Source organism: Poecile atricapillus, chromosome 11 (assembly GCF_030490865.1).
Source record: "Poecile atricapillus isolate bPoeAtr1 chromosome 11, bPoeAtr1.hap1, whole genome shotgun sequence".
Taxonomy (NCBI): domain Eukaryota; kingdom Metazoa; phylum Chordata; class Aves; order Passeriformes; family Paridae; genus Poecile; species Poecile atricapillus.
In genome coordinates, this window is record NC_081259.1 from 2,618,015 (window position 1) to 2,631,047 (window position 13,033).

Sequence of the window (13,033 nt, forward strand, 5' to 3'; positions counted from 1 at the left end):
CAATGCCCTGTGAAGCAGTTGGGCTCCTGTCCCTCTCCTCTCCTTTTCCCTAGTGATTTATTCCCAGGCTGAAAACCCAGTAATCACTCACATTGAAGTTTTGTTGCTGTTTTACAGGAGATGCTCCTAAAGTCTTTTGTCTCTGCAACTGTAAATAAACTCGTAAACCTGTTTTAAAAATAGCATTTTGTAGCTCAGTGCATGAATTTTTAATGCATCTTCTGCAAACCAGCTGGTCTTGGCAAGGGTCATAGTGTTTCCTAGGCATTTAACATAAAACTGTGCTTCAAAGCCACATTATAGTGTCGTTGAAGAGTAATATTTTACTTAACATCCTCATAACTGAATTATTTATAACTTGCCATGTTTTATTCATGATAAATATTAATACTGGTGTCTTTAAGAGTAGAGGTTATTGCTGCAGTTTTACCTATAAGAGGTGATATTATTGAAATAAAGGAATGGCGATGAATTCTGTAGCCAGCAGAGCAGAGTCTGTGCCGGGGCTGTTCTCATTCACACCTCCCTCTTTTATCAACCTTGTCAGCGACCAAAAAACCTCAGCGCTGAGCATCTGTACATTTGAAAGGAATTTTCCTGTAGGCATCTGAATCCCTGCTTTTAAAAAAAAAAATTCTTAGAGAGCTTTGTGTCATTCTCAGTAATTCTTGGATTCCTTTCTTGGTGAGGGTCCATAAGCTTTGGCTTTGCAAAAACACTCACCCTGGTCTGGGTCTCCAGCCTTGAAATGATCTGCAGGCTCCCATGGATCCCCAAGGGATCCAGCTCTCCTGCTGCAGGCACCCATGGATCCCCCATCTTTTGAAGCATCCCTTGCCCTTGGAAGGGGCATCACCTGGTGTGGGAGACTTCCTAGCAGCCTTTGGGCTGCTTTCCATGTCTGAATGCTCTGGGCCATGATTAGTCTCATTTCAAGACTAAATCTATATGAATTGGGTAAATTGCCATTGCACCATTGGGCTCCATCCTATACCAGAGAGGATAATTGCATTGGCTTTTATCTTGTGAAAGAGAAATACAATTTTCTGTGATCTTTCACCTTGTGCTGGTGTGTCCTCATCTGGCTGGAACATTGTGCATCCACTCTCTGGTCCAGCTCCTGACGTGGGGCTAGCTACCCATCCCACCCTCATACCTACAAAACCTTCCCAACCCTACAACTGTGTAGGGCTGGGGCTTTGCTCCGTGCTACTCCATCAGCTTAACAAATCTGCCATCAGCGGGTTGAGAGCGGTGGTTGCGGGAGCAGCGCAGGTTAATGCAACACATATTTAATGTATGATTGCTAATGGCCATCTCCCATCTGCCTGAGCCCAACTGCAGTTTGCAGATGAATGATTAAGCTGCCCTGACACATAGGCAGCTTGTTCCTTAGCAGACCCACAGTCATTGCACTTGATGCATGTAAAAGGGGACGAGGTTTTCTTGCTGGGGAGAGGGATGTCATCGGGCTGGGGCAGCGGAGCAGGGGGTTCTCTTGGAGTTTGTTTTGTATGGTAATGTGAGAGACCTTCCTGTGGATGCAGCACTTTAAATGAATCATGAGCTCAATAACCACTGGGATGTTTATTAGCTTTGAATATGTTTATTGCAGAGTCAACAGGCAGCACCTTCCAATTAATTAATAGTAATAATTACGGTATTATTTATGTAGCTCTAGCAGCGTGCCAGTGTTTCCGCATGGTGGTTACAGCTGTGGCTTGCTGGAACAGGCTGGTCTGTATTCACCCTGTGTGGGCATGCTGGGGTTCATCATTTGCTGTTGGGTGGTCCCAGCCCCAAAAGCCTCGCTTTGCTGAGCTCTTGGCAGCTGTCCTTTCTTTTGGGTGAATCCTTTTGCTCCCCAGCCTGGGGATGTGGCTGTTCCTGGTGCAGTGCTGGAAGGCAGAGTATGCAATGAGCAGGAGCACCTGCAAACAGAGGTGGAAGTCAAGGGCTGTATGTTTCACTAGGGTATTTTGGCATTCTTTTGCTCAAGGTATTTAAATAACATGAGTTTAGGAGTCAAGCTGTACATATCAGAAGGATATTTACAGCAGGTAAGACATTGATGGCAACAGGAAGAATCCAGCTGTCTTTTGATGTGGACTAAGATCCAAAGACTGCTAAAGCTATTGGGAATGACCTCTGATAAGTCCCAGTGCAGTGTCTGTGTTTCTTGCTGCCCTGGCAGACCTTGCTGAAGACCATGAGGGTCTTGGAGCAAAGTCTTCTGTTCTGGTTGAGCCAATCAGTTCAATGTGCAGAAGCGTGTGGGATACCAAGAAAACTTCCCACTAGTCTTATTCTTCCATGCAGAAGGTTAGGCTGCAAGCTGGCCTTCTGCTCTTACATTACGTTGCAGTCCCATTTGCATTCTGTGGGAAATGAGGCCATGTTTCTAGGTCATGTGAAGCTGCTGACATCTTCCAGTTGTTGGATCTTTCTTCACATGCGAATAATTTTGTCTTTCTTTTTGTCTTCCAGCAATGTCCGACTTCCACATCCACCCTCAGAATGCAGTGGTGGAGGAAGGCGGTGTAGCGAGATTCCAGTGCCAGATCCATGGATTGCCTGAGCCAGTCATCCTATGGCATAAGAACAGCATGCCAGTCAACACAGATAATGAAAGGTAGGACATGTCCAAGCCTTGTGCTTCTGACCTTTCTCCAGGTGGGAAAAGATGGCCAGACTTTCTGTTGCTTTCACAGTTGTGCTTGGACACAATTAACCTGGGCTAAGGGTTTTGGCCAGTGTTTCCACCATGGAAGACTCTTCAGTTTAGTGTGTTGTGGCTTTTCTGGCTTGGTTCTTCTTTTGACCAAACACTTTGTGGGACTACTGGCATTTCCCAGGAGAGGTAGATAAAGTTATTAGCTGATGTTGAAGAGCTTGCGCTGACTGTCTCTGATCAACCCTGCTCCAGGTTTATTTTCCAGCATGGAGACCTGCTCAGCAAGCCTCAGAGAGCTGGGTAGCTTTGGCATCCTTCATCCCTCCGTGGCTTCATTTTGTGTAACTTTCTGAGACAGGTCCATGATTTAGGAGTTTGCATATGGGTCGTGGACTCTTGCAAGTGCTGAATTACCCTGTGGCTGCTATTCCCAGGTGGACTCCCTCATGTGTCGCGACTGGGGAGCTCTGCAGAGAGCTTCCCAAGCACCCTGAGCTGCCATTTCCCTAACAATCTCCTAAAGAGAAACTCCAGCTGCCTCCTTTTCCAGCCGAGACCTGGAGCGGCACGTCGCCGCTTCCTGTGTTTGACAGGCTGCTCCCTTCGCGTCGGAAACGTCCCTCATCACGGTTTGATCCTCGTGCGGCGCGGGACAGGTGGCAGGAAACGCGTGCCTGGTGCTGGCAGCCCCAGCTGCAGCTCAGGAGCCGCACAACCAGCGGTGGGAGACAATCGCTCACAGCACACCTCGAGCATGGATTGACATCCCTGCCTTGGGAATAGGCAAAACCAGGAAGCTGTAAATATTTTCCTGAAAGCCCTTATTCTTAAAAATGTCAGTTCTGTGGTTGGGTTCTTTGGAGGCAGGAGAAAACATGAGGGCTGGAACAATGCCTGACCTTCTCAGAGTGGCAGTGAACTTACAGTAGAAGGACCCAAGAGGCTCAAATCTGCTGTAGAAAACTGCAACTGTCAGGTTTTGTTTTTCCTTGCATTTTTCAGCTGAGCTTTTTTTAGCCCAGCGCAGCGTTGATTTGTTAAAGTTGATCTCCTCTGAAGGCTTCTTACTCATACAGGTGCTGAACTGGGGATATGGTAGAGCAGAGCCACTGATCCGAGGTGGCATCAGCAGAATTAAGGGGTGGAGAACTGTGCTGGATGCCTTTGTGGCATCCCAGTGAGATGTTGCAGGACAGGTGAAGTTCCTCTGGAGTCCTTCATGTGTCATTGATCCTTTCCATTTGAGCCCAGGGACACAATTGTGGAGATGGTCAGAAATGTGGCAGGGATTTAAATGTGACCAGCACTTCTTTTCTCCAGGACTGGGAAACCCCAGGGCTGGGCTGAGGAGCTCCAAGAATGAGAAGCCGAGACTTTTCTCCAACCCAGAAGGGTCCAAGCTGTGCTTGTTCCTGCTGCTTCTCCTCTGGGGAAGGGAGTTTGCCCAAGCCCTGAAGGATATGGCCTAGGAACAGTTTCCCTACATTCATATCCTGATTTTGAAGAGATTTGGCTTTTTGTAGAAGTAAAGTTACTGGGGAAGTTTTTTATTGTCAGCTCAGTAGATTAATCTCTGACACCAGAGCCTGGGTGATGAGAGTTGCTTCTCTAACTGAATTGGATTTCTGCATTAATCACGCTTGGTGCATTTCTGTGTATAAAGTGTATATAAATTTGTATGCCGAGTCTTGCACTTGGAGGCTTTGAAGGCAGAATAATAGCTTTGGAATTGAATCTTCTAATGCTGTGGGCAGATTGTTAACAAAAATGAAGGCTTCTTGTAGTATAATTCATCCAAAACAATGGGCATTTTAAAGTCCCAGAGAGATTGCAATCAACTTCGGGCCGTGTAAAACTGATTGCTGTCATGCTGCCACCGACACGGAGCCGCGCGTTTGGAACCCGGCGCAGGGAGCAGGTTATAGGCACTTAACCATATGCTGATATGGAGAAAGATACTCTTCATCTTCCGGACGGAAATGGATTATTAACTCATCACAGTGTAATGACTTACTACCAGCCAATTTAAACAAGTGGTTGCCAAGCAACCTGTAATATATGTGTACATATATGTGTGTATGCACGCATGATTTAAATGTGCCTATGTTTTAAAGATACAAAATATTTATTGGTGTTTACATCTGCCTGCTCAATATTTATTTTAAACGTGTATTTTCATGCATCTGAGGTTTTAAGGTCATATGGATTTGAATCCTGGACCTGGAGTGGGGAGTGTGGAGCACAGGTTTCTGATGCCTGTCCATGGTCATTGTGCTTCAGCTGATAAGTGATAATTCCCATGTCATGATAATTCCAATGTCAGCTGTCTTCACATGCAAATGCACTGCCAGAGCTTTTCCACAGGTTAAATAGAAAACATCTATTTTGTAGCCTTCCAACAAAAATCATTTCTCAAGGATGCATCAGGAGATAAATTATTTTCTTTTACCTCCCTGTAAAAGACAACCAGAAGCTCAAGTATCCAAAAAAAGTAAAAACTGATGCAGAAGCAGGTGTGGACTCAGCCTAAAGGGCTGTTGACATCTTGGTGGTATTGGCACCTCTGCACTGAGATGCAGGGAGCCAGCCTGCCTCGCCTGGGTGGGTGTGCAGCCTGCTGTCACATCGTGTCCTGCTTTGCAAGCTTCTGATTCTGTTTTCTCCTCCCACAGGTACACGCTGCTTCCCAAGGGGGTTCTCCAGATAACGGGACTAAGGGCAGAGGACAGTGGGATATTTCACTGCGTTGCCACCAATATTGCTAATGTGAAGTTCAGCCGGGAGGCCCGACTCACCGTGTCAGGTTAGTGCCAGCTACACTGTCCTGGCTGCCGTCCTGCCTTCCTCCCACTGCTGTTCTGGACCAGAGCTTCAGGCTAACACACTGAGAGGCATTCCTCTGTCCAGCCATAACACCTCCCTTGTTCTGGATTGTTATTTGTTAAAATCCCCTCTGGTGCGGGTCATCCCAGATTCCCTGTGCAAATGGAGATTGCATCTTTGGAGATAACAGGCAAGGGAAGTCTGCTCAGGGATGGTTGAGTGGGTGTTTCTGAGTTCTTTCTTACACGCAGCCAAAGGTCTTTCCCCTGAGCTGTGATCCTCCTGCCCATCATATATATGTAATTGCTGCTACCCAGGAGCTAGAGGGTTTCCAGCATACAGTCACATCTTCCAGCTTCCCATCACCCTCCAAATCACTGCCTGGCCAGTGGTTCTGGAGCAGAGACGTAACACCTGTACCAAGTGTCAGATTAGCCTCTGCTGACTGTAAAGAAGCAGCACGTGTGAAATGGGATGAAACCGAGGGAAGAGTGATGCTGTGTATATCAACTCTGATGGGGAATGAAAGCAGGTTAACTGGTTCTGAAAGACCAGCTTTGGGTGCCTGTTACTTATCTGTTAGCTTGATCTATGCAAGCAGTAGCCACATGGAGAGAAGAAAAGAACAGTAAATTATCGATGTGGTGAAGTTCTTTGTGTCAGTTTACTGGCCTGAGTTATTATTTCTTGCAGGACAGAAAGCTCCAGTTTTTCTCATCTGACCATCCCTCATTGCAGATGGATATTTTCCAGGTTTCCTGTTTGTGAAATATTTGTGGTTTTTTCTCCTCCTTAAAGCAGTTGGATGGTGAATACGGGCACCATGTGTGTCTGATGAAGGGTTTGGACCATACTTCAGTGCCTGCACTGCTGTAACTGGACATTTGCATGGAAAACTCATTGCACTAGGTTAAACCTCTGTGGAAAAGGTTTATGCTCTGTGGTGTTTGCTGAGAACATACAAATATCTGTTAGATCAGGACAGCAGGTATGTGTTAGCACGTGAACCCTGGGCTTTGGCACGGTAGCAGAGGCTGTAGTAAGTCACGGAGATGCACAGGGCATTCATTGCTTTGCTGGTGTGGGTGTTGTGTCAGTAAATACTGGGAGTATCTACTGTGAGTGCACATGGCATTAGGCATGATGGGGTAAGCAGAATTCTTGCAAATCTTTTGTATCACCTCCCTCTTGTGTCACGGTGAAGGGAATGGTGTCTCTGCTCTTCATGATAGCAGGAGGGCTCCCACTTTTCCCTGCAGGACAGCAGCTTCAGCCATTGCTTCACCAACAGAGAAGCACCAGCTCTGCCTCCCTGAGGTTTCCAATCCAAGCCCTGGCTGGAGAAGGAGGAGGGAGAGGCTGAGAATGGGCTCTGGAGCCCTGTGCCCTGCCGCAGCCCAGCAGGAGAGGAGGAGGAGGAGGGTGGCTGCCTGTGGGAGGTGAAGGAGCCTGCTTGCAGCGCTCTCCATCCTCTCCGTGGCTGCTGGCAGTGAGCAGCACAGAGATGTCTTCCAGTCCTGCTGATTGATTATTTTCAAGTGCCTGCTCAGCGGAGCTGCTCCCGAGGGGTCTGCCTGCCTCTCTGCACTGACACCTTTCCAGTGCGAGCTGCAGCTCTCTCTGCTGCTGTCCTTTTGATCAAGATCTGGCAGGCGACGCTCCTGTCCGTGCTGGAGTGCCTGTCACTGCTGGCAGTGCTGGGGATCTCCCCATCCTCACTGTGACTGCTGCTGGCAGGGTCCCTGGGGACCACAGGCATCATTAGAGCCTTTTCCCCTTACAGAATAAATCCCTGTGCTGCCCTGAACCCTGCTGAGCTCCAGCAGCACTCTGCCATGAGTCCCTCATTTCATCACTCCTTCCTTCCTGACCCTGCATCAAAGGGCTGGTCTGGTTGAAGAAGGAAACCTCCTCCTTGATGCTGGGACATGGTTGATCTCTGTGTGTGTGACGCTGGCATCTGACTGCTGTGTCCCAGTCCCTGCTGTCCCTGGAGCTGTCACTGCTGTGGGTGGTGGGCTCAGCAGCAAAGCTGTGGGGCCGCTCCATGGCCTTTGCAGGAGAAGGTAAGCAGTGGTGGAAATGCTACTTCCAGAGTTGGACAGCATTTGCCCGAACTGAGGGAGCTGAATCCACACTCAAAAACCTGAATGTCTACTTAGGACTCAGAGTAGAAATCAAAGAATGTGATTTTAAAATATTTTATTGTCAAACTAGTGTGTTTCATAAATTCTGCTTTGAGCTTGGCTCCCATTCGCTGATATTCTTGGGTGACCTTGGACAATTCATTTCATTTCTCAGTGTTTTGAAATATTGAAATCGCTATATAATACGCTGATAATACCGTATTATTCTAAGCGTGAACATTTAGTATTGTGATTCAGAACAATAAATCTACATGGTTTTAAAGGCACTCTGAGGTACTGAGGAGAAGGTATTGTTTTTCAGATCTCTTGGGGTTAAACAGCCGGTCATATGAATTTATTGTGCATTCTGGCTCTCATCAAAAAATCTGCATTTTATGGCTTGCAGTGAAATGCATTTAGTGAGAAAGTCAGCTCTTAAGTCACACTGACACGGTGATTTTTCTTGGATTTTGCCCATTTACACACAAGCTTGGAGTCGTTTTATCGCTCCCTGCTTAGCCCCCGTAGGAACAATTAACAAACGAGCTGCTCTGATCTGTGCTTGCCCTTGGACCACTGTGGAATCCCCCTGCTATGCCCTGATTCCAGCCCCTGAGCTGCTGTGGAAGGGTAGCACTCAAAAGTGCAGAAAGAAATTGTTTTTCTTGGAGAAAAGCCCCTGTGGATAGATTTTGGTGGATCACTTCTCTGTAATGAGCCTTTTGAGCATTGGGAAGTCCATGTACAGGAGTCAGTGTGGGTTGGTCCCTGTGTTCCCCAGCCCTCCCTGTGCCCCACTCCTGCTCGGGGGCAGAAGACCAGCCCAAGTATTTCTCTTTGCAGGTGTACAGAGCTTTTTTTGCCAGCAGCTGTAAGATTGATGGAATTCCTTAAACACTGCTTTGACCTCAGCATTTCTGGAGTATAACCCAGCTCTCATCAGAGATGGGGAGAAAGACTAATGCAGAGATTTTCGGTGTTCCTGTTTACTGATGGAGAAATGAGAATATCTCTTGGGTTTCCTCTTCTCCTGCTTCCAAATGGGACTAAAGGCTGCAGGAACATTCAGCCCAGGGATAAGGCACTTTTTAGGGACTCAGGAGATGTGGGTTCAGCTGTGGTATACATAACACAGGATGATGTTTTTGTCCCATGCTATTGTTCTGTCTAGTGAAATGTGTTTTCTTTTGCCTTTCTTGTGCCTGTCTGGTGTCCAGGGTCCTTGTGCTAGGATTTTGTTCTATTATGGGTCTGTACATCCATCTTGCACAATGGGTTTTATTCTTAGTTGCTGCCACTTGGTGCTACTATAGTGCAAATAAAGGATTAGTAATTGTATCATGAGCAGCAAATGTGTCACAGTTTTATCAGTGCAATGGGATGCATCCTCTCCCTGAAGGAAAATGGTAGGAAAATGTGGGGTGCAGTCATCAGAGGAGTTTCCTCTCAGAAAGCTCCTCAGCAGGAGTCAGGGACTGTTACCTCCATCACTCCTTGCCCCAGGACAGGTCTTTTTGAGTAAGTGTCACCAGCAGCAAGAGAGGATGCTCACAGAGACAGAGTTAGGCATTGTGGTCTCTGTGGATTACTTTATGGCCTGAAATGCTGAAAGATAAAACAACTCCTTCATTTATTTGCATTCTTGCTGTTTTGCATGTTGTGTTTTCCTTATATACCATGCAAATCTTTTTGCAGTTCACAGTGCAGTTCCCTCTTTATGCTGCTGATATCCAAATGTTAACAGGGCTGTTTGTGGCTGTTTTCCCCAGGAATAATCAATGCATGCTTAAAACATGTTCAGTGTGACTGTCACACAAACACTGTGCTCCTTTTGTTTCATGTACATCTCAGATTTATTGAGGGTTACACCAGCCACTTAATTTGGAAACCTGGAATGGTTTGGGTTGGAAGGACCCTTAAAGATCATCTCATTCCACCCCCTGTTATGGACAGCAGCACCTTCCACTACAGCAGGTTGCTCTGAGTCCTGTCCAGCCTGGTCTTACACACTTGCAGGGATGGAATCCACAACTTCTCTGGGCAACCTGTGCCAGGGCCTCACCACCCTAACAGGGGTCTTCCCTGGTCTCTTCCAAACACCTAACCTAAATTTCCCCTCTTCCAGTTTGAACTCATTATTCCTTCCGCTGTCACTACAGTTCCCGATGGAAGAGGATATGTACCTAGAGATGTGCTTATAGAGGATGCCTGAAATCCTCGATGTTCCCTTTAAACAAGAGGGAATCAGAAGCCTTCTGACCATGGTGCTGTCATTGCAGGCTCCCACTCCACGGTGTACAAGGACCCCATGATTCTTGTGGGCCCGGAGAACCTGACTCTGACCGTGCACCAGACAGCAGTGCTGGAGTGCATCGCCACCGGCAACCCCCGGCCCATCGTCTCCTGGAGCCGCCTCGGTAAGCCCTAGGGGTCACTGGGATTTCCTCCTCCTCCTCCTCCTCTCCATAGCCATCATGTAGGAAATAGGTAGGTGCCACTGACTGTTTTATACAACAACTGATTCACCCTCTCCCTTCCCACAGAAGGTAATTGTAGGCTTGAAGTGCTTTTTATCCTCATGCCTAGACTTTGTTTTTTCTCTCTGCCAAGATTCTGTTTTCAGCTGTTAGAGAAGTGGGTTGGTTAAACCTGTAGATGTTTCATGAAAGGTGATAATTTTATCTTTTCTCAAGTGACAGCATCTTCTTCTGCTGCATCAAAAACATCACCACTGTTGGCCTAGAGAAGCAAAATCATACACAAACACATCTTTCACATAAAAACAGACTTGAAAGAAATTTGCTGCCTGTTCAGGGAGTTTTAAAACAATTTTAAGAGGGAGAGAGTGTTTAAGGTAGTGTGTCTGAAGCCCTGAAAAAACAAATGCTTTCTGCTGGGGCCTGTGATATGTTTTTAACTCAGCATGGAAACCAGAGACAGTGTCTGATGGCATCATGCAAGTGAGGAAGAGCAAAGGGCCGTGTTTCTCTAAGGTTTAATTTAGGTTCTAACTTTGTGATGATAGCTTAGAAACTGTTTTGCTCAGAGCAGCACTTCCACTGCCCTACAGAAACCTGTGCTGAGTGAAGAGCTGATGGATTTTGTTCTATCTCCCAGAGCTTGTAACTCTGCCTGTGTGCACAGTGGGGTTAGGTTCAGTTTCCTGAGGATTTCCTGAGATCTTGTGGTCCTTGAGGTCACATCATTTTTGGGATGCTCATCTCCTGGTGTCTCCAAGGTGGCTGTGAAGCACACACAAGGATAATTCTGTCTCATGCTGCTGTGCTGGATGTGGGACTCCACCCCCATGGCTCTCCAAGGGTCAGGGTCAGCTCATGGGCAGGGTGACTTCCCACTCCAGAGCTGCCTGCCCAGGGAATGAGGACTTGCATCCAATATCAGTTGCACATTTTTGCTATGTTTTCCCTCCTTGCATCCTCTAGTGGCTTGTAAAATCAGCCTTTGTATGCCACTAACTGGTATTTTTGCCTCCAGAGCCATAACCATCAGATTGATGCTGTTTTAAAAATTCCCCAGATACTCTGTATCACTGGTTTGGTTCTCTTGGACACAAGACAGCTCTATGTTAGTACTCAACTATAATAAACTACTTTATAATTGCCTTAATTATAAGTGTTTATTACCTTCTTGAAAACACTTGTCTCTATAGCACAGTGCAATAATGAAGATGTAATAGCACTGTGTGATGTTTGTCTGGATGGTCTGAGCTCAGCATTGCCTTCCACCAAAAATAAATATCCTCTCCACGCTGCTTTGCAGCACAGCAGCAGAATCAGAGCTACTGAATGGGAAACAGATCCTGTTATTTTCCCTCCCCTTCAGCAGGAATGTTTCCTGTCCAAAGCATCACAAGGTCTTGTTTAAGATGACAGTGATCCTGACAACGATGCACTGCACGGGCTTTTGGATGACTTGGAGGTTTTGTCATCTCTTTGTAGCCATTTCAGAAGTGCTTTCATCTCTCCTTGTCTGTGTGATCACAAGGAAGGAGAGGGGTTTGTGCTGGACAGGGAGGTCCTCAGAGTATCTGTCATCTCTGACTTCTTCCATGTGAAGGTCTTCTTCCTGAAGTTCCTCCTACAGGTAACTCACTCAGCTTAGAAAAAAAATCACTTTTAATCCATTTGCAGAAATAAAAAAATCCACAGCCACGAAGTCTTAGAGAGATGCTGCTGATTTAGCAATGGGAATGGCTTTATTTAAGCAGAAGAAGTCAATTTTGTGTGAGCATCTTTATTGCCTTGTAGAAGTAAGGAAGAGCTGTGGCATTGCTTGTTTTTCTGGGGCTTTGCACAGGGAACATTGCCTTTTTGGAAACTCTCTGAGCCCCTTTGCTCACAGTTTTGACATTGTGGCATTTTTTCTGTCAAAAAGGAGCAAAAGAACAATTTTGCTTTCACAGCTTTCTGGTACAGGGAAAAGCAAGCCATAAACACCATTTGCACTTCTTGCTTTGGCTTTGCTAAAACCTGGCTGGTTTTCAGTGGGAAAGGCAGCTATATTTCACTTGAAGGAAATCATTCAAATTCTGGGCCAGTTTTTGAGTGTAGCACAATCAATTTTGAATTTAATTTCTTTGGGAATATGTTGTAGCGCCTGACCACAAACAAAATTCCTGTGTCTCGCCATGCATGAAATGTCAACATTCATTAGAGAGCAGGCTCTGAGAGAGATGTAAAATCATTAAGGGTTTGTTCAGGGAAGATAGGGATTTTCCTTTCAGAGCTACGCACTTCAGGCTTGGACCTGTATGTGTGCACAAATGAATATCCTGGGCACTTACTGCAAAGCCTTTTGAATGAACGACGATTTTAATGTATCCTTACCCTTTAACTGACAGGCCACTGAGCTGGCCTCCATAAAAGGTACCAAAGCAGAATAATAAACTATTTAGAGAGATACAGAAAAGTGAGGCGAGAAAGAAAGGACAGTGATTATCTGATAGCGTTATACAGAAGTTGTCAGAAAGAGCTGCACAATGGGAAGGAAATTACTAAAGAGGGAGCCATTCAAGAAGTAAACTATACAACAATTGTAGGAGCCAATTAATTGGTAACTTATTGGACACAGAAGCTTGCAATAGATTGCTGACTGGTTGACAGGAGCACCGTTCCTGTAAGTGTTTAGAAATAATAGAGTAAATTTCACCACTTCACATACTGAATAGTCAACTGTTGCAATGTACTCTAAATATGCTAATCCACAGTGCCCAGTGTCCGCAGGAGCAGGAGACCCATGTGTCTAAAAAGTGGAAGGCTACTATGACACAATACAAAGAATTCACAAAAGACCTAAATGATCAACATTAGAAAGTTGTTACTTTCTTTCTACTTGCTACTTACAAAAGAAAGGCGTTCGTGTTGTTGCATATTCATATCGCCTGGCACGT

The 13,033-nt window shown here is 46.1% G+C and overlaps 1 protein-coding gene across 1 annotated transcript in view; it reads left to right on the top strand.

Moving 5' to 3' along the window:
• IGDCC3 (immunoglobulin superfamily DCC subclass member 3) overlaps positions 1–13,033 on the top strand; it is a 95,791-nt gene that overhangs the window by 54,513 nt on the left and 28,245 nt on the right. The window contains exons 3-5 of the mRNA XM_058846850.1: positions 2,488–2,632; positions 5,347–5,477; positions 9,903–10,040. Of these exons, the coding sequence (XP_058702833.1) occupies positions 2,488–2,632; positions 5,347–5,477; positions 9,903–10,040 (414 nt within the window). The remainder of the gene's footprint in view (positions 1–2,487; positions 2,633–5,346; positions 5,478–9,902; positions 10,041–13,033) is intronic.